This window comes from Trematomus bernacchii, unplaced genomic scaffold (assembly GCF_902827165.1).
Source record: "Trematomus bernacchii unplaced genomic scaffold, fTreBer1.1, whole genome shotgun sequence".
NCBI classification, from domain to species: Eukaryota; Metazoa; Chordata; class Actinopteri; order Perciformes; family Nototheniidae; genus Trematomus; species Trematomus bernacchii.
The window spans coordinates 25,426,779-25,452,774 of NW_022988043.1; the positions used below are offsets into that span (position 1 = coordinate 25,426,779).

At 42.7% G+C, this 25,996-nt stretch overlaps 1 protein-coding gene across 1 annotated transcript in view; it reads right to left on the reverse strand.

Annotated features, from left to right (window-relative positions):
• npdc1b (neural proliferation, differentiation and control, 1b) overlaps positions 1–25,996 on the reverse strand; it is a 57,257-nt gene that overhangs the window by 5,520 nt on the left and 25,741 nt on the right. Inside the window, 4 exon segments of the mRNA XM_034118452.1 lie at positions 3,527–3,626; positions 6,071–6,150; positions 7,198–7,279; positions 19,788–19,854. Coding sequence (XP_033974343.1) covers positions 3,527–3,626; positions 6,071–6,150; positions 7,198–7,279; positions 19,788–19,854 — 329 coding nt within the window.

The window sequence follows — 25,996 nt, forward strand, 5'->3', positions numbered from 1 at the left end:
AATGGATTTTTTGTCAAAGCACTTAAGATATTCATTGCTATCGGGATGTTAACCTGTTAAGCCCGAGAGACCCCGGTACCGGGGTACTGCCGCAACATCTAGCAGGAAACAGTGTCTGAGGGCATGTTCATTTAATAAAACTATGAATGTTTTATATCCATGTAACGGGAAGAAACTCATCTAACTGATCTTTTTTTTTTTTTTTTCAAAAGAAAACCCACAATGCTAACACTGAGCCTCTGAATTAGCAACGAGCGAAAAATGCTAACACCTTACTGCACCGAACATCACTCACAAAACCTTATTATTTATCTTTTCACCACACCCAACACATCGTGAGGTGACACAGAATCTAACGACACCGACATTACCACTGAATTATACGTATTTGCGACGTTATAAGCAAAAACGGACATCAAAACAGGTGACGCTAGGTAGCTAAAAATGCTAACATTTTTACCTTGGCTCTGTAGTCTCTCCAAAGTGGTCTTCAATGGCATGAAAACGATAAAAAAACGCTGCTGAAGTTAATCCATAGGTTAATCTAATGTGTCTGTGTCCCTTTGAAATGATTTCTGATAATCCATAAGCATTAAAACTGCTTTTCCGTTTCCAGATGTCAAAGCTAGAGATCGGTCCACTCTGATGCAAAATTACATGCGCGAAGCCCCCACCTCTTCTCTTCACAACGTGTGTGTGTGTGGGACTCCCCCTTCGATTCTATTGGCTCTAACGGTCAGAAAGAGGTGTCAACCATCACAATCGAGCAAGGGGGGCCAGAGATATGGAAAATCCACCCAAATGACCCCAGAAGTGGTTTCTTTTTGCTAAATCTCTCTAAAAAGGTCAAATGTCACTTGTTTTGCATCAATCTTGATACAGGGTACTTATTATATGTTGTACTTTGGATTCCTAAAGCTTTTAGTCTACTAACCCATCATCCAAGGGTGGTTTTCACTATAAGTAAAAAAGAATTTTTGGACGGACACTATAATTTACAGTTTTTTACTATGTAAAATCTGAATTTTCTTTAAAATAAAAAGTATCTATATTGATTCTGACTTTTCTACATCCAACTCACAGTTTTATCATTACTTTGAGAAAAAAGATTATTAATTTAACCCTTTTAGAAGGGAAGATATGGTCATTTGTTCTGGGAATGTCATTTTCGAGCCTGAGACCTGAAAAACAGGCTCAGGGCTTAACAGGTTAAGAGCATTCCATTGAATATAACAAAAAGTGTATCTCGAGCCGGTTTCTCAAACTTACCTACCCCACCTTTAAATGCTACATTTCAAATGTTTACAATCCATCACTAAATTCATGGCCAACCAATTTTAATATCATGCAATAACACTAAGATGACATTATTTGCATTGAAGTGATCTTTTTAATAAGTTGTACTTACAATTTAGTGAGAAACATGGGCTTGTGCTTCACTGAGGATCTTTGTCATTCTGACAGGGAGGCAACTGCAGTTATTACACTTCGTGTTTTGAAATATGTGTAACTCTAGTCTATTAATATAAAACCCACACTGCTCAAACTCTGTTACTTTTCCTAAAATTGGTATATTTATCTATTTTACATAAAATAAATCTCACGTACCCCCTGCAGTACTCCAACGTACCCCTAGGGGTCTGCGTACCCCCATTTGAGAACCACTGTTATAAGGGACCCACAATCTATTTTTATGCAAGGGATAATGTGCAGCGAGGCGGTCATTATGGGGAAGAGAACACCTGAATCTAGATCCCTCTGTAGGTGGTACTTAAAGTATATTTTGATGCTGATACTTGTGTACTTTTACTTGAGTAACATTTTGAATGCAGGACTTTTTATTGTAACCGAGTATTCCTACACTCTGGTACTTTTACTCAAGTACAAGATCTGAACTTCTCCCACCTCTGGCAATAAATCCTGAGTGGTTACCAAAAAAAAAAACCCTGCTCTGAAGGTTATTTTCATTTACAAATCCTGCACTCAGCTTTGCTTTCTCCAATATCATTGAAATGCAGCCAGATGCTGCTTCTTTTTTCAGTTTTCGCACATTACTTGACTTTTTCCGACGCGCTTGCATTTAAATACGGCCCCCCTTCTCCCCGTCGCTCTGTAGCTGGCCTGTACCACTACACCTGCTGTCTTTGGAGTGTCTGCCCCCCACCCTTCTTTCACATAATGGTATGATCCTAGTGGGTCCTCGCATAGGATTGGCCGCATGGTGGGCCAGCAAAATAAAGTCCCGCCCCTCCCTGCATGGTTGGATTCCCCCGCAAGAGTAGGAGCGGCTGAAGATTCGGCTCTCCCCGACGTAAGTCTGCTCTTCTACCGGTAGCTCGCGATCGACGTGTTGTAGACCTCTGAATTAAAGTATCAAGTCACCTCAAGTCAGAAGGCTCAAGTCCAAGTTGTATGATGTCCTTTTTGTTGTATGATGTCCTTTTTGTTTTCTGTTGTTTTTATGTGTAACCAATGTACTGCAGGTCTCCCTTGAAAAAGAGATCGTTGATCTCAATGGGATTTTTCACCTGGTTAAATAAAGGCTACAAGTCAAGTCCCGAGTCATTGGTGTTCAAGTCCAAGTCGAGTCGCAAGTGTTTTGTGATTTTGTCAAGTCGAGTCCAAATAATAAATAAATCATCAAATTGGTGACTCGATTCTGACCAAGTCATGTGATTCGAGTCCACACCTCTGCTTAATACCATCCAAACCATCGGAGGCCAAGCAAATCTTCAAACTGTAAGTGATACAAAGGAAGAAAACGAGTTAAAACATGTCTGTTTAAGGCGTCTAGTGGCTTGATAGATAAAAAAGGAAGGAAGCCACGACAATAACCAATCCCGTAATGTCAGGCTGCATTCATGCATTTGCATGAAGGTCCGGAGCTTGGTTCTGATGGGCTCTAGTAGGTTAGCTTCAGCAGACCTGAGGCGACGGGTGGGCATGTGTGGTTGGATGAGGTCACTGAGGTACAGTAGGTGGGGGGCAAGGTTGTTGATGCTTTTGTAGATGAGAAGTAATATTTGAAGTCAATCCGGTGTTTGATGGGGAGCCAGTGGAGGTCATGGAGGATAGGGGAGATGTGGTCGGAGCGTCGGGTGGAGGTGAGCATACGGGCAGCGGAGTTTTGGACATATTGCAGTTTATTGAGGATGTATGCATAGAGGATGCTGTTGCAGGAATCCAGACGGGATGTAATGGAGGCATGGATGAGAGTTTCAGCAGCGGTGGATGAGAGGGGGGGTCTGGTGCGGGCAATGTTCTTTAAGTGGAAGAAGGCGGTTTTTGTGACCTGGTTTACGCGAGGGAGGAAAGTGAGGGCGGGGTCGAGGATGATACCAATGAGGGACATCTTTTGCAATACATATGCCCATTTTATAATATGACTAGAAATAAATGATAGTTATTAATATAAGTATATAAGTATTGTTTCCTGAAATATGGTAGTTTTTTTGGATAATTATGATGACCAAATAATACACACAGTATGACTCTTAACATAAAATAACATGTAGAGTTTACTCACAGGGGCCAGTCCAGGACACTCGTACACTGTGAAGTCTCCGTCCTCGTTCTCCTCATCTGTCGATGCTCCTGAGTCGGGAATTTTCGGCTCATCCCTGTGTCTGCAAAGGTCAAACACAACCACACACACGCTTAATATTTAGGGGGTAACAGATTGGAGGAGGCAGAGGGGGAGGGGGGGCATGTACAGTGCATCTGGAAAGTATTCATACCCCTTCACTTTTTCCACATTTTGTTATGTTACAGCCATATTTCAAAATTGATTAAATTCATTTGTTTTCTCAACATTCTAGACACAATACCCCATAATGACAAAGTGAAAAAAGTTTTAAAATAATTTTTAGTAAGTATTCACACCCTTAACTCAATACGTTGTTGAAGCACCTTTGGCAGCAATTACAGCCTCAAGTCTTCTTGAGCATGATGCTACACGCTTGGCACACCTATCTTTGGGCAGTTTCTCCCATTCTTCTTTGCAGATCATCTCAAGCTCCATCAGCTTGGATGGGGAGCGTCGGTGCACAGCCATTTTCAGATCTCTCCAGAGATGTTCAATCTGGTTCAAGTCTGGGCTCTGGCTGGGCCACTCAAGGACATTCACAGACCTGTCCTGAAACCACTCCTTTGTTATCGTGGCTGTGTGCTTGGGGTCGTTGTCCTGTTGAAAGGTGAACCTTCGCCACAGTCTGAGGTCCAGAGCACTCTGGAGCAGGTTTTCATCAAGGATCTCCCTGTACATTGCTGCATTCATCTTTCCCTTGATCCTGACTGGTCTCCCAGTTCCTGCCGCTGAAAAACATCCCCACAGCATGATGCTGCCACCACCATGCTTCACTGTAGGGATGTTGTTGGCCAGGTCTGGTTTCCTCCAGACATGATGCTTGGCATTCAGGCCAAAGAGATACATTTTGGTTTCATCAGACCAGACAATTTGCTTTCTCATAGTCTGAGAGTCCTCTAGGTGCTCCATGGGGGCTTTCATGTGCCTTTTGCTGAGGAGTGGCTTCCTTCTGGCCACTCTACCATAAAGGCCTGATTGGTGGAGTGCTGCAGAGATGGTTGTCCTTCTAGAAGGTTCTCCCATCTCCACAGAGTAACACTGGAGCTCTGTCAGAGTGATCATCGGGTTCTTGGTCACCTCTCTGACTATGGCCCTTCTCCCCCGATGTTCAGTTTGGCCGGGCGGCCAGCTCTAGGAGGGGCCCTGGTGGTTTCAAACATCTTCCATTTGCAAATAATGGAGACCACTGTGCTCGTTGGGACCTTCAATGCTGCAGACATTTTTCTGTACCCTCTCCCAGATCTGTGCCTTGATACAATCCTGTCTCTGAGGTCTACAGACAATTCCTTGGACCTCATGACTTGGTTTGTGCTCTGATGTGCACTGTCAACTGTGGGACCTCATATAGACAGGTGTGTTCCTTTCCAAGTCATGTCCAATCAATTTAGTTTACCACAGGTGGACTCCAGTCAAGTTATAGAAACATCTCAAGGATGATCAGTGGAAACGGGATGCGCCTGAGCTCAATTTTCAGTGTCAAAGCAAAGGGTGTGAATACTTATGTACATGTGATATTTCATTTTATTATTTTTAACACGTTTGCAAACAATTCTTTAACACTAGAACCGCCAGAGATTTTTTATACCTAAAACCGCCACCTGGGTCAAATTGACCCGCTATTAGAATGCATTGATTTTCAAGGTAAAATGTTCTTTTATTGAACAGAGAGTTTTGATCGCACAGGGATGAAACGTATACCAATATAATCTGTGGACTCTCAGGGCTCGACATTATAAATGGCCCGCTGGCCCGGAAGCATTATTTAGACACCGCGGCCAGCATAACGTACTTTCAACTCGCCCCACAGCTGTTTGCTGCGGAGCGCAGTGCGAGCAGTTTCCCGTGAGCGGGAGCACACTCCCTCACTACAGACTCTCTCTCTCTCTCTCTCTCTCTCTCTCTCTCTATCTCTCTCTCTCATCTCTCTCTCTCTCTCTCTCTCTCTCTCTCTCTCTCTCTCTCTCTCTCTCTCTCTCTCTCTCTCTCTCTCTCTCTCTCTCATCTCTCTCTCTCTCTCTCTCTCTCTCTCTCTCTCAATCTAAAAGGAGGAACCGCAGTAGACAAAAGGCGTTGCTATAGCAACACGTCATGTTTATATGAAAAGGGGTGGGGTCAATATGACCCGCTTGGCGGAAATAGGTATAAATGGCAATTTTTTGGGTGATTTCTTCAATCTGACTTCATATTGACAATTTTTAACAACAGAGGGTGGTACATAACACACTTTCAGGAAAAGTCACGGACTGGGAGACTTTAATATTTTATTGAAAAAAAGTTACATCAAATATAAAACAGCTCGGGGTCAAATTGACCCCGTTGGCGGTTCTAGTGTTAAAAACGTTTTTACTTTGTCATTAAGGGGTATTATGTATGGAATATTGAGAAACAAAATGAATTTAATCCATTTTGAAATAAGGCTGTAGCATAACAAAATGTGAAAAAAGTTAAGGGGTATGAATACTTTCCGGATGCACTGTAACTCACTTCTCCATTGAGAGCATCTGCTGCTTCTGATGCTGGTAGTGGTACATCTGGGCACTGTGGGCCAGCTTCCTGTCCCCAGGCTGCAACACAAGGGTCAGAGATGGTCATCCACTTCCTGTCAACTGACCTTCACTTTACATGATGTGACCGTGTTCTCAAACTGCAGGAAGGGCAGCCATGTTTCCTCTGAGGGTTCTAAACTTATCAAACTGTCAGATAACCTTGTTAAAGGGTAACTTTTCATTAGCTGCTACATAATCTGGACCTAAATCAGAATCACTATCAGAATCCCTTGATTATTCCCGACAACGAATTAACATGAGTGAGGGTTGGAGTGTGGAAATGAGTAAGTGCATTCTAAAAGAAGGTCATTGTCACAGTCAGAGACAATTACAAGCTCTTTATAATGAATAGATGCTGATGTGATAAGTGTACAGTGCCCGGGGAGCAGTGGGGGGGGGACGACTCCTGGCACCACGGCAGTTCCCCAGGAGGTGACCTGGGACCTCTCCAAGTACCAGCCAACACTCCATATTTTAGGTCTGTTCTGGGACTGTTCCAGCGACCCTACGGCTCACAGACCAAGCCCCTACTGACTGAGCCACTGCCGGTCGTTTAACTCCCAAAATAAGTTCAGTAGTTCTACTTTAAACTAAGTTGACAGTAGTAATATTGATACAAGTAGACAATTGTCTATATATAGATAGTAGGCAAGGACTGGTCAATATGTCAATATTATATCAATATCAGGATATAAGATGAAATATTTAAAATTAGATTTCTGGACTTTTGTAATATAGTAATATAGCACGTGTTGTCTTTTTCTGGTTCTCAAAGGCTGCATGACTGTAAAATGATATGTTTGAGTCTGTTGTAGCTGTTCTGTCAATGACCTTCCTCCACTTCATATCGATCAAACTATTTAGGTAAAAATACGATATTTTATCTCATCCAAATCGCCATGTAAAAGTGCTAATTAGCATTTAGAATAACAACATTGATTTCAAATGTGCCAAACATGTTTTTATTTGGAAATCTAATAAATGCTTTTTCATGTTAGCCCCCACCTTTCCAACAACTCAGTGGAGGTTTCTTCCCGTGTAACACTACCAACTTATACTACTCACCAAATTGTCGAAGGCCTGTGCTCTCATCAGTCTGTATGCAGGGTAGTCCGCCTTGTGAGTCAGACTCACTCCTTTCTGCATTCTGAAAACAAGTTTTCAAAAGTCACTCCCTGGCAGATGTATACACATTTTGATATCTAATGTTAAAAAACATTTGTAATTGATTTGCATGCGTTTCTTTGGATCTGGGATATTTTAACTGGCAGATGGACAGTTTAGATTTGTTCATAAAAACCTCAATAAACTTAAATAATTATTTCCAAGACATGTTAGGAACAGGACATATGATTCACTAATTATAAGAGTAACAACCACCAACTGAGTTTTGGTTACAGAATGATTATAATATCATTACAAAACCTTTCTGCCCTTTGATCAATTTGATAACTAGGTTAGTTCCATGTGTATGGGCTTAGATTTGTCTCATAAATATTTGTGTGAACATCAAAATAATTTGTGTGTAAATATGTGATTTGTAAATGTAAAACACCATCCACAAATGCATTTAAAAGATTTGCAAACTCACAAATAAATGTTCAAATGTAAAACAGATCTGCAAATACGCTAAATATTTTCACAAATAAAAAAAAGATCTGTGAATATCTCTTTAACATTTACAACTTTCGATCAGGCATTTGTGAATCCATTTTGTATTTGTCAACCAAAAATGTGCTTGTGGATCTCAAATGTCTGCTTGTGGATCTCAAATCTCTGCTCGTGGATCTCAAATTTCTGCTTGTGGATCTCAAATCTCTGCTCGTGGATCTCAAATCTCTGCTCGTGGATCTCAAATCTCTGCTCGTGGATCTCAAATCTCTGCTTGTGGATCTCAAATCTCTGCTCGTGGATCTCAAATTTCTGCTTGTGGATCTCAAATCTCTGCTTGTGGATTTCAAATCTCTGCTCGTGGATCTCAAATCTCTGCTCGTGGATCTCAAATCTCTGTTCGTGGATCTCAAATCTCTGCTCGTGGATCTCAAATCTCTGCTCGTGGATCTCAAATTTCTGCTTGTGGATCTCAAATCTCTGCTTGTGGATCGTCTTTTTACACACACAGAGTTTTGAGACAAACTTTCCGCCGGTCTCGACCGAATTCTGCTCGTGTCACTCGGTTATTTTTCGGAAACCACGTGATGGCCTGCTGATGACGACATTTCCGCATTTCAAGGTTTCAAAGTAAGAGCATGATGGCTTCCCTCTGGAGTTGACGCTCGCAGCGCCATGTCGAAGTGCGCATATTATTCTACGTATTTAATCAGATCTTTTCGATTATAAGGAGAACAAATATTATGCAGATAACCACCGAATCGCTGGAACTGTAGCTTTCCAGTTGTACCTATTGTGAGAATTTACCCGACGACTCACAGCAGCCAATACGGCCGCTCAAAGCAGCTTGACTTTGCGTTACACTGTGTGGGATTTGGTTGTATCGTATGTCGAGTAAATCTCGGCCGGGGCAGCTGCAGCTATGTTGGTCTGAAATGACAAATGGACACTCAAGAAATCACTAAGGACCTACCGACCAAGAACAAAACATAAACCACGTATCTCCCATCAGTTAACGTATGTGAGAAACAAGAGAGAGACTGAGAAAATGGCTAAATAAAACATAACAAAAGATATGAAGAAAGAGTTATCTCTGGGGCTGCTTTGCTGCCAGCTGTAGCCCCCCAGGACCCGAAAGGGGCGTAGCCTAAGTAGCCTACTTCAACATCAATGCATACGAATGTGCTCGAAATAGGCTGTATTGAACAAATAAACTAACACAAACTAACTGTATCACTATAACATGATGGTGATAAAGAATGCACCTAACGTACCGCTGTTCATTAAAGTAATACAAAAACGGCACATTAAAGAAACCATCATGCTCTTATTTTGAAACCTTGAAATCCGGAAATGTCGTCATCAGCAGGCATCAAGTGGTTTCCGAAAATAACCGAGTGACACGAGCAGATTTCGGTCGAGACCAGCGGAAAGTTTGTCTCAAAACTCTGTGTGTGTAAAAAGACGATCCACGAGCAGAGATTTGAGATCCATGAGCAGAGATTTGAGATCCACAAGCAGAGATTTGAGATCCACAAGCGCATTTTGGTTGACAAACACAAAATGGATTCACAAATGCCTGATCGGCAAGTTTGAGAAACCGGCTCGAGATACACTTTTTGTTATATTCCATGGAATGCTCTTAACATCCCGATAGCAATGAATATCTTAAGTGCTTTGACAAAAAATCCATAAAAAAATGTCATCTGTGGAAGCCGTAGTACTGTAAAAAGTACGACCAATCATTTTAGCCGGCCCGGCTGAAATAACTGGATGGCCTACCTGCCTGTCAGCCTTCCATCTGTGCACAAACTTATCTCGTGCCCTCATTAGGCGCGTTCACACCAAGTACTTTTCCCACAATAGTTCATGAGAACTTTAGTTCATGAGAGCTCTTTTAGTTCTGATGAACTAAAGCAGATCGCGTTCACACCAAAATGAGTTCCTGGGGGTGGATTAGGCAAATTAACCGCTGACGTCACTTCTTCTTCTTCTGCTTTGGGTTTACTGGCAGGCCGCAAACAACTTCACAGCGAGTATGTGTGTGTTTGTGTCGTGTAAAATGGGGGAAATCAAAAGTTAGCAAATCCCCATGTCATGTTCATAAAAACATTTAGTATTAGGTCAAATAATTATTACACTGCTCTGAAACTCACTACACTAACTCCTAAGATGTTCCCTTACTATAATTAATTAAAAATATTTAACTCACAACACTGGTAATAACAAACTTAACCATTTCTCTTTCTATAAATAAATAGTGCTTGTGTTGGACGCCAGTTTGAAATACAATGAAATTATCTTTTTGAAAGCCACAATAAATAAATCTTCGCCAGTTTATAACCGATGAAACATGATGGTATCAGAATAATCACTTACATGTGATGTATAGGACGCTACACAGGTCACTGTAAAGATAAAGTGTCAGAGGAGAAATAAGCAAGCTTAGTTACATGAAATGTAATGAAAAATGTAAGATACAGGCTCTGTTTAATCGCCATGTAGGTTCTCTTTTATTGCACACTCAAGACAATATCAATAACAGCACACTCAAGACAATATCAATAACAGCATCACGCTGTCCCAGGTGTGTTGTATGCATGTAAATAGAAGTTAACATTTTCAATATCAAATAAAGTGTCAGTAGTATCAAAACATATATATATATAATAACCAGAGTTGGGTGTAACGCGTTACAAAGTTACAAAGTAACGCGTTACTGTAATAATATTACTTTTGTCGGTAACGGAGTAGTGTAACGCGTTACTTTTATAATTCAGTAATCACACTACAGTTACTAACATTGCCCCGACACGCGTTACTTCGTTACTTTTATAAAATCAGTCATAATCACACTGACAGACAAGAGGGGTTTCCGCCGCAGGTTTATATGTACGTAATCTGCGCGATTTGCGCGTCCACATCTCCACGTGCAGTGCTGCATAAACATGGCAGAGTCAGCGATAACTTTCGAGGGGTGGAGGTATGCCCATTATTTTGAGTTCGTCCGAAGAATAGACAGGAATGTGACGGTGAGGTGCAAACTGTGTCCAGGCCAGAAGCTGTTATCCACTGCTGCAAACACCACGTCAAACCTCAACAAACACCTGCAAAGAACACATGCTAAGGTGAAGCTAATAGCTAAGGACCGGACCCCCGAACCCAGAGTGAGGATGTTGTGAGTGCGCTGCCGCCGACTCCGAAGCAGCACAAATTAGAATTTGGAGGACCGGTAACCAAAGCAGAGATGGACAGGCTTGTAGCATCCTTCATAGTAGAGGTAATGTTGCCCATTTGCACAGTGGAATCACCATCGCATCGTTCAGAGATATACTGCGCAAAATACAGATAGCAGGAGACAGAGGACAGCCATGGTCAGAGCTATCTGGATCAGTCTTATGCGACAATGGAAACTGAACTAAAGAGAACATTTGAAACTTTAGCAGTCTGCGTGATTTGCCTGTAGGGAGGGGCGGGCCGGCCCTGCGAGTAAAGTAACGAGTAAAGTAACGAGTTACTTTATGTAGAGAGTAACGAAGTAGTGTAATATATTACTTTTTTTTAAAGTAATATGTAATATGTAATATATTACTTTTTTTTAGTAACGACCCCATCTCTGATAATAACAATATAATAACAATAGGTAGGCTCAGCAGACACACCTTAGTGCAAAGTGAAGTGTCAGTATTAATAACAGTGGCATATATATAATCACAATAATACAAAATTAACTGTCCCAGGTGTAGCCAATTTGGGGTGAAGTGTCTTGCCCAGGGACACAACGACATGCTGACTGCAGTGGGGTTTGAACCTGTGCTCCCCTGATCCGCACACCAACGCACCAGACCACTGCACCACACGCCTCCCAACAAGTCATTGGACAGTTTATCAACGACGACAAGTATTTTTAAATGTTTTTATTGAAGGCCTGTTGGATTTAATCAGCTCGCTTAGCACTGCCAGAAGCCCAGCCTGAAAGGTATTTTGTTGCTCCACCTGGCGCGCCGACACCTCCACCTGGCGCGCCGCCGAGTCAGCATGGTGCAGCATCACCATGAGCAGCTGGTCGTCCGATTCCTGGGCCTTGTGTGAATGCAGCAGCCGTTCGTCGTGCATCTCCTTGGCATGCAGGTCCTCATTCTCCTTGCTGACCATGGCACGGCGGTCCATCGCCATGATGGTGTCAAGGAAGCTGTCATCCCGTGCCCGCTTTCCTAAGGAGAAATAAGCAAGATACAAGATCAGTTTAATCGCCTAGTAGGTTGTCAACAGAGACAACATTGGACATGGTGCAGGCAGGGACAGTGTACAAAATGCAGGTGTAAAGTAGAAGATAAGATAGGATCAAATAATATCAAATAAATATCAAAGTGCCCTTATTTATTGTTTTGTGCTTAATGTATGCTTGAACTTTGTTTTATAGGGATTAGTGGACATCAGTTAGATGCGTAGCCTTCTTTCAAGGCCAGAGTAGTTACAGTGTAAGTGGATTGACATCTAACATAACATGGCTGAGTACAATTATAACAATCAATAAAAAAGGAAAAATAAATTGAATTTCAATTACATTTTTGCTTAAATGTGCAAAATATTAGAACATCAGTCTTTGTGGCATGCAGGTAATCAACTGTTTAAGCTTTTACCATTAACATGTAGAATGAATGTTGCAAATGATGAAATTATAGCAACTACAATGTATTGTTAGAGGTAGCATTATGTCCAGCTAGCATGCTAATTGCTAACGTTATATTATCGTTTTATCCCGGAGGGAAAAGCTAACTAGTTTCCAATCCAGAGAGAAACACCTCGCCTGAAACACACGATTAGTGCCATGAGTTAGTGAAGCAATTACAGAACATTGCACACATATTCACAAGTCAAAACGTGTTCATAGCGGGCACGGCTGAGAATAGCTAGCTAGCTAGATGTTGTTAGCCAGCTTGGACCTGTTAGCTAGTTCTAGCATGGCTAGCTCGATCTACTGAGCAAATAAAAGTACATCTGAGACCAGTATTGTGCAGATTAAAACAGTGCAGTGCATGTATTTTATTTTACCTTCGTCCCGACATGACTTTGCCAGGTCTGCTAACTTTGCTGAACCACAGAAACTGCATTCAGTAGAAGCTTCTGAATGCGACGCTTCGCGTCCTCCGAGTAAATCGCCAGAAGCGCCGACACATCCTCATCACTCCACCGCTCCAATGATTTATTTAGTGTTGCCATAATAACTGCTTTCACAAAAGTAATCCACTCGTTGGTGCGCTGTGCTGAGCTTAATGCGAGCAAATACAATGGCGGCCTTCAAAAAAGATTCTAGAGATTCACGGGGCGTTGTTTGCATTCCGCACAGCCAATCAGACGTATGAACTATTTTCTCCCACAACAGTCCCTGCTCTCTAGCAGGGACTGAAAAGCGAGTCAGATGAACTAATTTGAACTACTTTAGTTCCTGGGGCTTTTTGGTGTGAACGCAAATATATCGTAGTTCTGATGAACTATTGTGGGAAAAGTACTCTTGGTGTGTGTTGGAGGAGGGGCTCTATAAGGAAGTGGCAGATTTTTTCCGGTTGTATATTTTTAAATTCTAGCGATCTCGAGCCGGTTTCTCAAACTTACCTACCCTACCTTTAAAGAGATATTCACAGATTTTGTTTTTATTTGTGGAAATATTTTGCGTATTTGCAGATCCGTTTTACATTTGCAAATTTATTTGTGAGTTTGCAAATCTTTTAAAGGGCCCATGTCATGGCCATTTCCACTGATCATAATTACATTGTTGAGGTATACTAAAATAGATTTATACTGTGCAATTTTCCAAACTCACATTGGTTTCGCATACAGCATCTCTGTCAAGCATGTGTATTCAGCAGTATTCACTTTCTCCACTAAACGACTCGTTGGAGCTCTTGCCCCCCCCTCCCTGTGAGCCTAGTGTGCTCCGATTGGTCAGCTCGGCCACTCGTTCTGATTAGTCAACCACCAGAGAGGCTGCGCCCATGTCAGTGCTTTTCCCGGCTGCTCTCAGCGTAACATCAGTCTTATCATGGCGTCGGTACAGCGGTATATTTTATATACATATATATTTTTAACTGTTGTTATAGAAGAGTGTGACGGCCCCAGGGCCTTTGTCTTACGATGGGGTGGAGCTGAAGAAGCTAATCAGCACGATCACGGACACCTCCGGACACTACGGCCCCAGTCTCTCTCCAAAGCGGCTGCAGGAAGACTAACTCTGCGATCCTCTCAACCACCTATCTTTGCATTTACCACAATAAATGTGCCGTGGTTTTGTAAACTCGTGTATGTCTCCTTGTCTTTCCGTTGTGGCCTACGAGCCGCTCATAACAAAGAGTAAGTTATTTTTACCCGTTATAAACTACTACTGTTTGATGAGAAATCAAATCATGGTTTGCTATATATGAATTCAGGGAAGAAAGGATAGGCCTACTAAGTATTTCCATTAAACTTTATTTTTAGAAATGTACAAAATGAACATAAATATACATATATACACGGTATATCATCCATTCCTCCTCCTCTTGCCTGCGCACAGCCGGTGCGGTGCGGTGCCTTTTAGCACGACGCCTCAGTAGTAGTAGAATCCCTTCCCCGTCATGGATTGTCCGCCAGGATCTGGCTGGACGAAATCAAATGCAAATCACAAAATATTAGAGAAACTTAGTTGTTTTAGATTCGTTAGTAGTAGTTGTGTAATGAACAGCTTGCCTGCTAATATGCTAACCTAGCTTTGTTTACCTTGGTAGCTAACACGATATGAACGTTAGCTTGGAGGAAAGGCAACTATAATGCAGTGTAATAAAACTACTATGAACAAAAGCTAGTGGTTCATATTAGGCTAGCAATAACGTGTTTATAATTGCAATCGTATACGGGTATTCTGCTACCATACAATGTAACTTGCATGAATACATTGTTTTGCGCTAGCATACAGCTAGCCTCGTTAGCTACATGCAGTATATGTACGGTCACAATGTACGGTAAACCGGAGTATACTGTATGAGTATTCCGTGTGTGTGACTGCAGACATTCTCCTGCCATGACAAACATGTAAGGCCATCTGCTGACATTGTAGTTGATATATTTAAACGCTAGCAACGTAGCATCACAAAAATGTTTTTCTGACCAAAACTAGCTCAAGCTCCGTGTGTTAGATCGCTACGCCAGCTATAATGTAATTACGTTTCGCGACTGACCGGCAAATCACCCGCAGTATACTGTCAATAGGTATTTTGTGTGTGAATGCAGACATTCTCCTGCTATGAGATACATGTATGCAAGGCCATCTGCTGATATTAGAGTTGATATATGGAAACTCTAGCAACTTAGTTAGCACAGTTAGCACTGTGTCAATGGCTTAGCAGTCCAACACAGTTTACACATTTAAACAGTCTTGTTTGATAAATACACAAATAACAATGCAAACTTACAGGTTGTATACCCAGATCTTCCCCTGCTCCAAACGGTCCAAACAAGCTGTGCATATCCGGCCTCAAACTGGGCAATGTTTTTGGAAGCTTTCGTCTGTGAAATGCCGGTTCATCGAACCTCTGGAGGAGGAACACGCCGCTGCTGGTGTGGCCATAGCTCTTCGGGATTGGTCCATTTCGTTCCGGGTACCGCATGACATCAGGCGGTACCCGGAAGAATCAAATGGGCAGTGACGTATCTCCAACGAGGCGTTTTGGGGAGGTATTTTCTGTGTTAGAGTTTTACTCGCTACAGGGTGTACTTTGAGGGTTTTGACTCTGCACACCGTTTACATGCATAAAAACCTTCATAACACACAAGGGGACGGGTAATAACCGGAAAAGCATGACATGGGAGCTTTAAATGCATTTGTGGATGGTGTTTTACATTTACAAATCACATATTTACACACAAATTATTTTTATGTTCACACAAATATTTATGAGACAAATCTAAGCCCATACATGTATAACATATACTTCTCATTGTTTGCAGCTAGGTCTCTACTGGGCCTCCATACAAGCTGGTTACATTCCATGGAAACTTAGAATATAAACTTAACAAAAAGAAGTAAGGAAATCTGTGATTGGTAGATTATTTCTTTGTTGTAACAATGCTTCTTGGCAATAAATCTTATACCGTTGGAAAGCCTGTTTATTTACCTTTCCAATGGTACCACATTTGTGAGGAACAAGTATTTGTGGGATGAGCAGCAGAGCGGAGTATGTGGGGTGCGCCAATGAAAAATGTGACAAATCTCCTCTGCCAATGCCAAACAGCAGCTGCCAGGAGCCTGCCATGACTGCCCTTCACCGTCAAGCCCACTTGCACTGGAACCTCAACATGTGGAGTAACATTATGTTCAGAGCACTGGAACCTCAACATGGGGAAGAACATTATGTTCAGAGCACTGGAACCTCAACATGTGGAGGAACATTATGTTCAGAGCACTGGAACCTCAACATGTGGAGGAACATTATGTTCAGAGCACTGGAACCTCAACATGTGGAGCAACATTATGTTCAGAGCACTGGAACCTCAACATGTGGAGGAACATTATGTTCAGAGCACTGGAACCTCAACATGTGGAGGAACATTATGTTCAGAGCACTGGAACATCAACATGTGGAGGAACATTATGTTCAGAGCACTGGAACCTCAACATGTGGAGGAACATTATGTTCAGAGCACTGGAACCTCAACATGTGGAGGAACATTATGTTCAGAGCACTGGAACCTCAACATGTGGAGGAACATTATGTTCACAGCACTGGAACCTCAACATGTGGAGCAACATTATGTTCAGAGCACTGGAACCTCAACATGTGGAGGAACATTATGTTCAGAGATGAGTCTGTCAGTGACCAACACAACCACGTTGGCTGACTTGGGACAAATGCTGGTTGAAGAATGGGATGCCATCCCACAGCAGAGTGTGAGCAGGCTGGTGACAGCATGAGGAGGAGAGGCTGTTGTGGCTGTGTTTGGTTCTTCCACACGCTACTGAGGCTGCTTGTTAAAAGAATACATTCTTAATAAATAAATTGTTGCCAATATGTCTTGATTCATCAGACTTCAATCATCCAATCCACCAAACAACACCAAACAGCTGATCAGATCTTGGCCACTTTAACTAAATATCTCTCAGAGGGGCGTGGGGAGTGGCTCCTTATGTTCATCTAAAGTAACAGACAGAGAATCAGCACTTTTGAAACAGGGCTGAAACAGAGGGGATTATGGGATGCTGCAATGATCTGTTTGGTGTTTCGAGCCAAACACTTCAGAGACATGTTTTGTATATATCTGAGACCTATAATATATTAAAGAAAAACAGTATAATAGGGGACCTTTAAAGTAGAGACACTACATACTGATACACACCTGAACATCAGCAGGAGAGGACTCTTTAAAGTAGAGACACTACATACTGATATACACCTGAACATCAGCAGGAGAGGACTCTTTAAAGTAGAGACACTACATACTGATATACACCTGAACATCAGCAGGAAAGGACCCTTTAAAGTAGAGACACTACATACTGATATACACCTGAACATCAGCAGGAGAGGACTCTTTAAAGTAGAGACACTACATACTGATATACACCTGAACATCAGCAGGAGAGGACTCTTTAAAGTAGAGACACTACATACTGATATACACCTGAACATCAGCAGGAGATGACTCTTTAAAGTAGAGACACTACATACTGATATACACCTGAACATCAGCAGGAGATGACTCTTTAAAGTAGAGACACTACATACTGATATACACCTGAACATCAGCAGGAGAGGACTCTTTAAAGTAGAGACACTACATACTGATATACACCTGAACATCAGCAGGAGAGGACTCTTTAAAGTAGAGACACTACATACTGATATACACCTGAACATCAGCAGGAGAGGACTCTTTAAAGTAGAGACACTACATACTGATATACACCTGAACATCAGCAGGAGAGGACTCTTTAAAGTAGAGACACTACATACTGATATACACCTGAACATCAGCAGGAGATGACTCTTTAAAGTAGAGACACTACATACTGATATACACCTGAACATCAGCAGGAGAGGACTCTTTAAAGTAGAGACACTACATACTGATATACACCTGAACATCAGCAGGAGAGGACTCTTTAAAGTAGAGACACTACATACTGATATACACCTGAACATCAGCAGGAGAGGACTCTTTAATGCTAAAGGAGTAGACTCTGACCAAGAGCAGTCTTTTATAGCTGATATCTGTAACACAGTATTCAGTATTTTACATATTATATTATATTAGATGACTGACAGGATATCATAGGACATATTATATATGATATTATATTAGATGACTGACAGTGACACAATATTAATTTTTTTTATTCATAAATTGTTTTAAGCAAAAATGCCAGCAATGATCTTTGTCCAGGGGCCAGTTTGTGAGTATTGACATGTTGCCTTAGTCTTATTAGCTCTGCTATGTCTCTAATGCTGCATTCACACCGGACGCTCTAATCGCTCTTAACGCTCCAGTTTCACCGCGGCTGTCAGCTGTGTTTACTCGCATCATTCAAACAAGACTCGCTGGCCAGGGGGCTACAACAAAATGAACATATTTTACTGTGATTTAATTGTAATACACGTTTCAAAATGATGCTGAAGTAACAACATACTGATAACGGTTAGTAAAAACCATGAATTAATGCTTTGACAAGTCTGCAGACAGACGGCAGGGGAAAAACCTTTTAAAATGCGTGTTTTCTAAATGGAGATCGGATCCATCAGGCTAAGCTTACGTTGTATATGCTCCGTCCACACTCACAACAACGGCCTATACAGACATAAATAAAGCAGCGACTGTATTCACCATGACACAGACAGTCTGTGGTGTGTACTTGTTTAACTTTTGTCTAGTTTCTGAACAGATATGAGGAGCTGTGAGCTCTGAGTGCTAACAGCTAACGGCTGATGTTTTGGTTTTCTGGTTCAACGTCACTGACGGCAGGCTGAGATCCTCACTGCTGATTGGCTATCGCGAGATCACGTCAGGCGAATTTGACGCTCGAGTTGAAAAAATTGAACTCGAGCGGTTATCGCGGCCCCGTTCAATCGCCTCAATCGTGCCGCGGCATTCGCATCAACCGCTTCATGCACGCCGCCGGAGTGAATTTGCGTCTGTCCGCGTCTGTCCGCGTCTGTCCGCGTCTCTGCATTGACTTTACATGTAATCGTGCCGCCCCCAAACATCGCATCGCGTCCGGTGTGAACGCACCATTACTCTCGGGAGATATCCACCCGTGTCCGGGTCCCGGCGTCATTTCCATCAGCCTGACGGCTAACAGCCCAGCCGCTGAGCTCCACACGCCACCAGCCAGCTTCCGAAGAGGCTGGCAAGCTGAACAGCTAGCACCACCAGCGGGTCTCTGCGGTCTCGCGCTGACGGCTGCCGACCTAGCAGCAGGACCTCTATCCACACCATCGGAGGACTGCGCGTCCGCGCCAAAGGCTGGCAGCCGAGCAGCAGAGATCCACACACCACCAGCTAGCTGAGGTATACTAAAATAGATTTATACTGTGCAATTTTCCAAAATCACATTGGTTTCTCATACAGCATCTCTGTATAGTATGTGTATTCACTCTCTGTCCTAAACGGCTTGTTGGAGCTCCTGCCCCCCCCTCCCTATGAGCCCAGTGGCCGTCTGCGAGACAGCGAGACACAGCGAAACCCAGCCCGAACACACACACACACCGGGAGTTTGCGTCCCGCCGTCTCAGGGAGGAGAAATTGGCGGAGCTGCAGCTGAGAAAAGATTGAGTAATAAATATTGAGAAATAAACGATAAATAAATAAATAATAATCAGAATAGAAAATATTGTTAGCTGCAATGTATTGTATAACCACCTGGATGCCTCAATCATAATATGACTATATTTGAATATAATCAAATTAGATGTACAAAATCTAATCCTAAAAGTGAGTGACATGATATTTGAAGAGTCTGAAGCCGTAGATTTGAAAGGCAGGAATATATATATATATATATATATATATCTTACCTGAGCCAACAGGCGCCTGCTGTGATGAGAGCCATCGAAGCCACCACCATGAAGACACTGCAGAGGACTGAGAGGACATACAGACACAGTGTGAGGAGAAATCTGTAGGCGTCGGAAGGAGACATGATTCTGACCCAAAGCCCTGGAACTGTGTTAGAAGCAGACTATAGAGCATGGGAGAGCTTCTGAAAAAGACGGAGTCATTGTGTCTGATATGGCCCCGCAGGGACAGAGAAACAGCATTGAGAGGAGATATGGAGCGAGGCACAACTAAAGGACAGAAACACACCTCTTCTGTTCTGTAGCTCCATAGTGAATTTGAGGTCAGTCCCGAGATATCACAGCATGGAGTGCTAACATTTTGCCAGACAAAGGAGGTATTTTACTAAGTCTGAGGACTTTAAGGCGCCTGTTCCCATGAAGATAGATGACGTATTCTTTCCATTTAAACTGACTTCAGATTGGTCAACGACCTAAGCTTCATGTTCCTCGGTGCAGGTGGCTTTTCTGCTATTTGACTTGCTTCTATTGCTGTTTGCTGATTTGCTGGTTTTGAGATTAAAATGCCAACCTACGCTGCTGCTGACTGGCCATCACAGAAATGTATGAAAGAGTGATTATTATAATTATTATTAGAGTAAGAACTAAAAGTACATGTATGGTAAATAAACGTGAGCAAACAAATATACCAACTATCAGCATGTGAAGAGGCTCCTGTGTTTTAGGCATTATGTGGCTTACAATTTATCCAACACAGATGTTCATTACATAAATATATACCTTTAATCACACCATGTCTTAATAGAGAATAACATCTGTGATATGGCCTGTCGTTTTCTTTTCTTAATCAACCAACTTAATATACCGGGTAAAGTGCATTCCCTTCTGCGCTCACTGATGTTTGGGCTGAGTTAGTTAGGAGCTCTCTGAGAGTATTCCCACAGTATCTGTGAATACAGGCCCTGGGCTTTGTTCCTATGCATTTGCATTGAGATTGCATCGACTCAATGCAAATTCATAGTAGAGGGTGGTGTACCTGAATGAAAAAAAAGTGTTTTTACAACCTCAAAGATACAGTGCAGTGAAGGCAACTTGTAGTCACAGTTAAGATGGATGTACACTACTGGGTTATGTGTGTTTTACTCTACCTTGTAACAACAACAGATGCCTTTTTGTTTTCTTTGTTACATCTTGTGGCTATTAGTAGTCCATGTGTTGTTGTCTCAGTGTGCAGACACTGAGTCAGTGTGAAAGGACACCAAGATTAAAGCTGAAGCCACCTGCAGACAATCAAGACCTGAATATTGCTCATTTTATAATCTAATATGTCTTTATTTTCTCAATAATTAATTGATAAAGGAATTTAGATGTGAGAAACAGAAATTAACTAGACACCATTGTGATGAAGTAACATCACTGTTTAGCGGCAGCCATATTTTAAATGTTACGCTGGCATAATAGAAAAATATAGAGCAGCCTGTCTTTAAGAATCCTCCTCCGCTCTGATCAGAAATAAAGATTTCTGAAGGCTCATGTTTTTCTTCATCCTACAAGGAATAAGAGCTCTGTGTCTAATGGAGCAGAACGGCCTCTTGGTTCCTGCACAGTTTAGCACTGCGTTTAGTTCTGAGGAGCGACGTGTCTGTATGCCTAACACCAGAGAGGATTCTGAAAGTTTATGAAATTTGATTGAAAATGACGTCTGACTATAAATAGCTGGCTGCAAAATGTCGGTGCAGGGGGAGAAACACTATAATTAGAATTATTAGTATGAATCATTCTTTAAAGCATTTGAAATAACATTTCAGATGTTTTGACACCTGGATGAATGAGGTCCTTATCAATTGTCAGTGAGCCACCTACAGTCGATGCAGCAAGGTAAAGCAGTGAAAATATTTTAAATATGGCATATTCAGCTCATAATGTTTTTGCGTTTAGGCCTTTTTCTTTTTTTTAAGGGACTACAATGTGTGTTGCACTTGCCCCCCTTCAACAGCAGTACATTGCTTGCTTCAGTACTCGTATTCCTGTCCCCTTCCAATAGTTGGTCATATCAATTATTATATTTTTGCTCTTTACGACCTCAGCTGCTGTTATTTTTACTGTCTTACAATGTCTTATCATCAGAGTGTGTTTAGATTCAATGCTGCCTTGCTGCAAAAATAATTTCAAACTTAAATGAAGCGGCCTCCAGGGCTGCAGCACTTATCCATAACGGGAACTTCCTAAACATCTTTGCGATAAGGCAGCAACCATTGACTAATCAATTAGAAGATCAACAGAAAAATAAAACGGCAACAAAATGTATGGGCCATTTACTGTTTATTTAAAGTTAGTTAAAGTACATTTAAGTTTCCAGCCTTGGAAAACTGGAGATTTTCCTGCTTTTCTATCTTTGGTATCATAATCGCTTGAGCACCAGGAAAAGCGCTATAAAAAATAACATGTATTATTATTATTATTATTATTATTATTATTATTATTATTATTATTATATTAAAGTAAATCTTTAGATTTTGGAAGAAGAAATCTATTTCATTGGACTCTGAGAAACGGGGATATACTTGTTATATCTCACACAGGCTCCGCCCTCTACTGGACTCTATGGGTACTACCTCTTAACCATACTGTGCGAGCATTCATCAACTGAGATATCTATAACCGTAGCCGGCCCCCGGGGCGGGCCTACCTGAATGCGTGCACAAGCCCACCGTATATAAGGCGGCCACGCCTCCCGTTCCCGTCATCCTTTTCTCTTCAGCGAGCGAGCAACAACTGAAGCAGAGAAAGTAAAACGTTTGAAAGAAGAAGAAAGAGTTATCATACCTCCATGGAGTCGCCACAGCTAGAGACCCGGGCCTGTCCTTCGTGCCGTGGCTTAAATAGCGGGCGCCGATCCCCACCACCTCTGCTTCGAGTGTTTGGGGGACCAGGATATGGCCGAGGCGGTGCCATTCACGTTCGCCATTCCAGCGGGGCAGATGGCTCCATTTGCCGATGTCGGGCACTTCCGGGTCCGGCGTCCATGGAAGTCCACCGCCCAGGGCTATACTTCCCCCTAGGTGATGACCATGGTGGCAGAGCGCAGCTGCTCCCAGCAAGCAGCAGGTTGGGCAGAGAGCTGAAATGAGCTCTGCCCAACCTGCCGCGTGACAGGGCGGCTGCAAATAAACACAGGTGTGTTGGGCATCTCGCTCATTGCTAGAGATGCCCCCACCTCACCAGATCAGAGCGATTATTTGGCCGCAAGGCCGAATTAGTAGCTTGGTCTACTGTGTGGCCGCCGCCGCTGCCTGCCGTGTGATGTCCCTGGGGGATCACGCCGCATGGCACTTTTCAAAAAGGATCGTGTTGATCTCCGGGGAGCCCCCGCGTTTACGGAAGGGCTCTTTGGATCGATCTCCTTGGTCACATGGGTGAGGAGTAGTCGCAGCATGGCTGCTTCTTGCTCATCCCCAGAGGAAAGAACACTGTCCCACACTCCCCGCCCCGCTGTAAACTCCAGTATAGGAGCCAGCAGGTGGGCGCACGCACGTGAGTGGAATAAACTGAAGTGCTGTCAAGAAAGAGTGATGTGTGTGAGAAATGCATTCAGTGAAAACGATTGCATTTATCCCAGAGTAGGGGTGCATACCGGTTCCCGGTATTACCGAAATACCGGTTACTGGCGGCTACGGTATACCGTACCGAAATCAGATCCGGTTTTCGATATTTTTGTATTTTTTTGTATTTTTGTATTTTCTTTTATATAAAGTTAGGCGTAATATCCATAAACTCACGCCCAAACCGCCAGCCAATCAGATTGCGCGTTTTGCAACGGCTTCGGTGATTGGCTTGATTGCCAAGCAACGCCCTTCACCTTCCTCCCGAACGTCTGAGCCTTTCGGTTAGATTTCGTTTTTTCATTAGCTCGATGTCGGCACAAAAATCTAAAGTGTGGCTGCATATGACTGCCAGTCTGAATGGTGGGGTCTGTAACCACTGCAATAAGTTTATTTCTGGGAAAGGCGGCAACACATCCAACCTCTCAAAACATTTGCTACTGTCACAAATCAGAGTACAGGAATGTACAGTCTTCAAGCCCGTGTTGTCAAACGTGTTTTTCATTGTTTGTTCAGTACTAAAAGGTTGAAGTCCCACAATTAATTGTAATATTCATTTGATATGTTAACTATATCATAAAGCGCTTCATGTTTTCCCTTATGCAACATGAAAGTATCACAATATGTATCGGTCGAGTATCGGTATCGTTCAGTGGTATCGGTATCGTCAAAAAGTCAACGATATGCATCCCTATCCCAGAGTAAGAGTCATCTCTCTCCACAATTCCACTTTTCACCATAATGTCCATTTCAAAGAGACGGCATTAGGACAGAGCCGCGGCCCCACGGGAGCGTGCCGCGGTGCATTCAAGGACCTCAGTAGAAAATCGGCCCTTTTCTGTGTCAGCCCCCATGCCAAACTTCCTTTTATGGAGGGTTTGGCAGCGGAGTAGGCCACAGGTACTGTAGAGAATACGACAGCTTCTTAGCTGTGGCTCCACAGCTGCTGGCATGCCCCCTGAACACAGTTTTGTGGGGAATGGAAGCCCAGCTGTGTACTGACAGAGTAGAGGGGCAGGACACTGAGACTGGGTTACTCACTCCAGCTTTGCAGCGTCCCTCCTCCATTCAGGGGCAATAGAGAGGCAAATCTATCATCCTGGGAGGAGATAGGTTTCCTCTCCGCAGAGATTCAGGCCCTGTTGCAAAAACAGGAGTTGTCTGTATGCCAGGCGATTGGTTCACAACCATCGACCTGAAAGACGCTTACTTTCATGTCAAAATTGCTCCAAAGCATAGAAAGTATTTGCGTTTTGCCTTCCAGGGTGTAGCCTACGAGTACAACAGACTGCCGTTCGGCTACTCCCTATCCCCACGCACGTTCAGCAAATGTGTGGCCACAGCGTTTCAGCCGCTGCGCGACCGTGGCATGAGGGTGTTCTTTTATCTAGTGTTGCACGGTGTACCGATACTTGAAAGGTACCGCGATACCCTGCCGTTAAAAACGTTACGATTCCTCCGTTTCATTAGTATGGGTACTTTAAGAATGACGGGGAAAAGTACTCCGGGGAGAAAGCGCTGTTTTAATAAGAGCCGTGTGTGTTCAGCGCTCTGCTTCCACTCCCTGCACTGCAGCCGTGCCTGCCGTCCCTCCCCTCTCAAGCACGCTCTAAGTGCCTCCCCTCTCTCGTGCACGCGCTAGCTGCCAGAGCATGTGAGAAAATGAGAAGCTGCAAGTGGGAGTGCAACTGCCGCTGCGCCTCGGCTTGTTGACAAAAAAGACGGCAGAAGCGAAATTTGGAAGTATTTGAGCTATATCTCTGACAGTGAGGGCAAGCCTACGGACACCATGAGGCCTGTCTGTAAGACATGTTTTAGATCCCTGCAAACCAAGGGAGCCAACACATCAAACTTGGCTAAGCACCTCGCCGACCTGCATCCAGAGCTGTTTAAAGAATTTAAAGACAGACAGGTTAGCGAATGTGATAGATAACATAATTACATCATGCTCAAGCCCATGCCCTCAAATCTAAGTCAAACAAGTGTCATTTATTTTGTGACAAACGAACGTTTTCGTAGTTTGACGAGGCAATGGCAATGATAACTGTCTAATATGGCTATCTTTTTAGCTAACTTACCAATGTGGCTAACATCTGCAATGTACATTTTGTCAATAAGTATTTATATTACTGTACTATTACATGTTAATAAAATATAAAGTTAACTATCAAAGAAATCACATAAACTCAAGTATAAAGAAGAGACCATGTTGTAAGAGATCATGAAAATAATAAACATAAATGACATTAACTGTGAGTCTGGTACAGCTCAAACCCAGGATTAGCCTGCCCTGAACACTACTGATGATGGTATCTCACAAACTAATTAACCATCATTTTTCTAACCCATTTATTTCAACTACAGAAGTCTGCTGAAATAAAGCACAATAATTACATTTAAGACTGTTTCCCTTTTTTTAAGAAAAGTATCGAAAAATTATCGGAATCGCAATTCTTGACTTGGTATCGGTATCGAAACCAAAATGTTGGTATCGTGACAACACTACTCTAGACGACCTCATAGTCATGGCCAGGTCCAGGGAATGGGCAATGTTTCACACCTAACCAAGTTGGGTTTTGCGGTCAATTGGAAGAAGAGCTCCCCCAT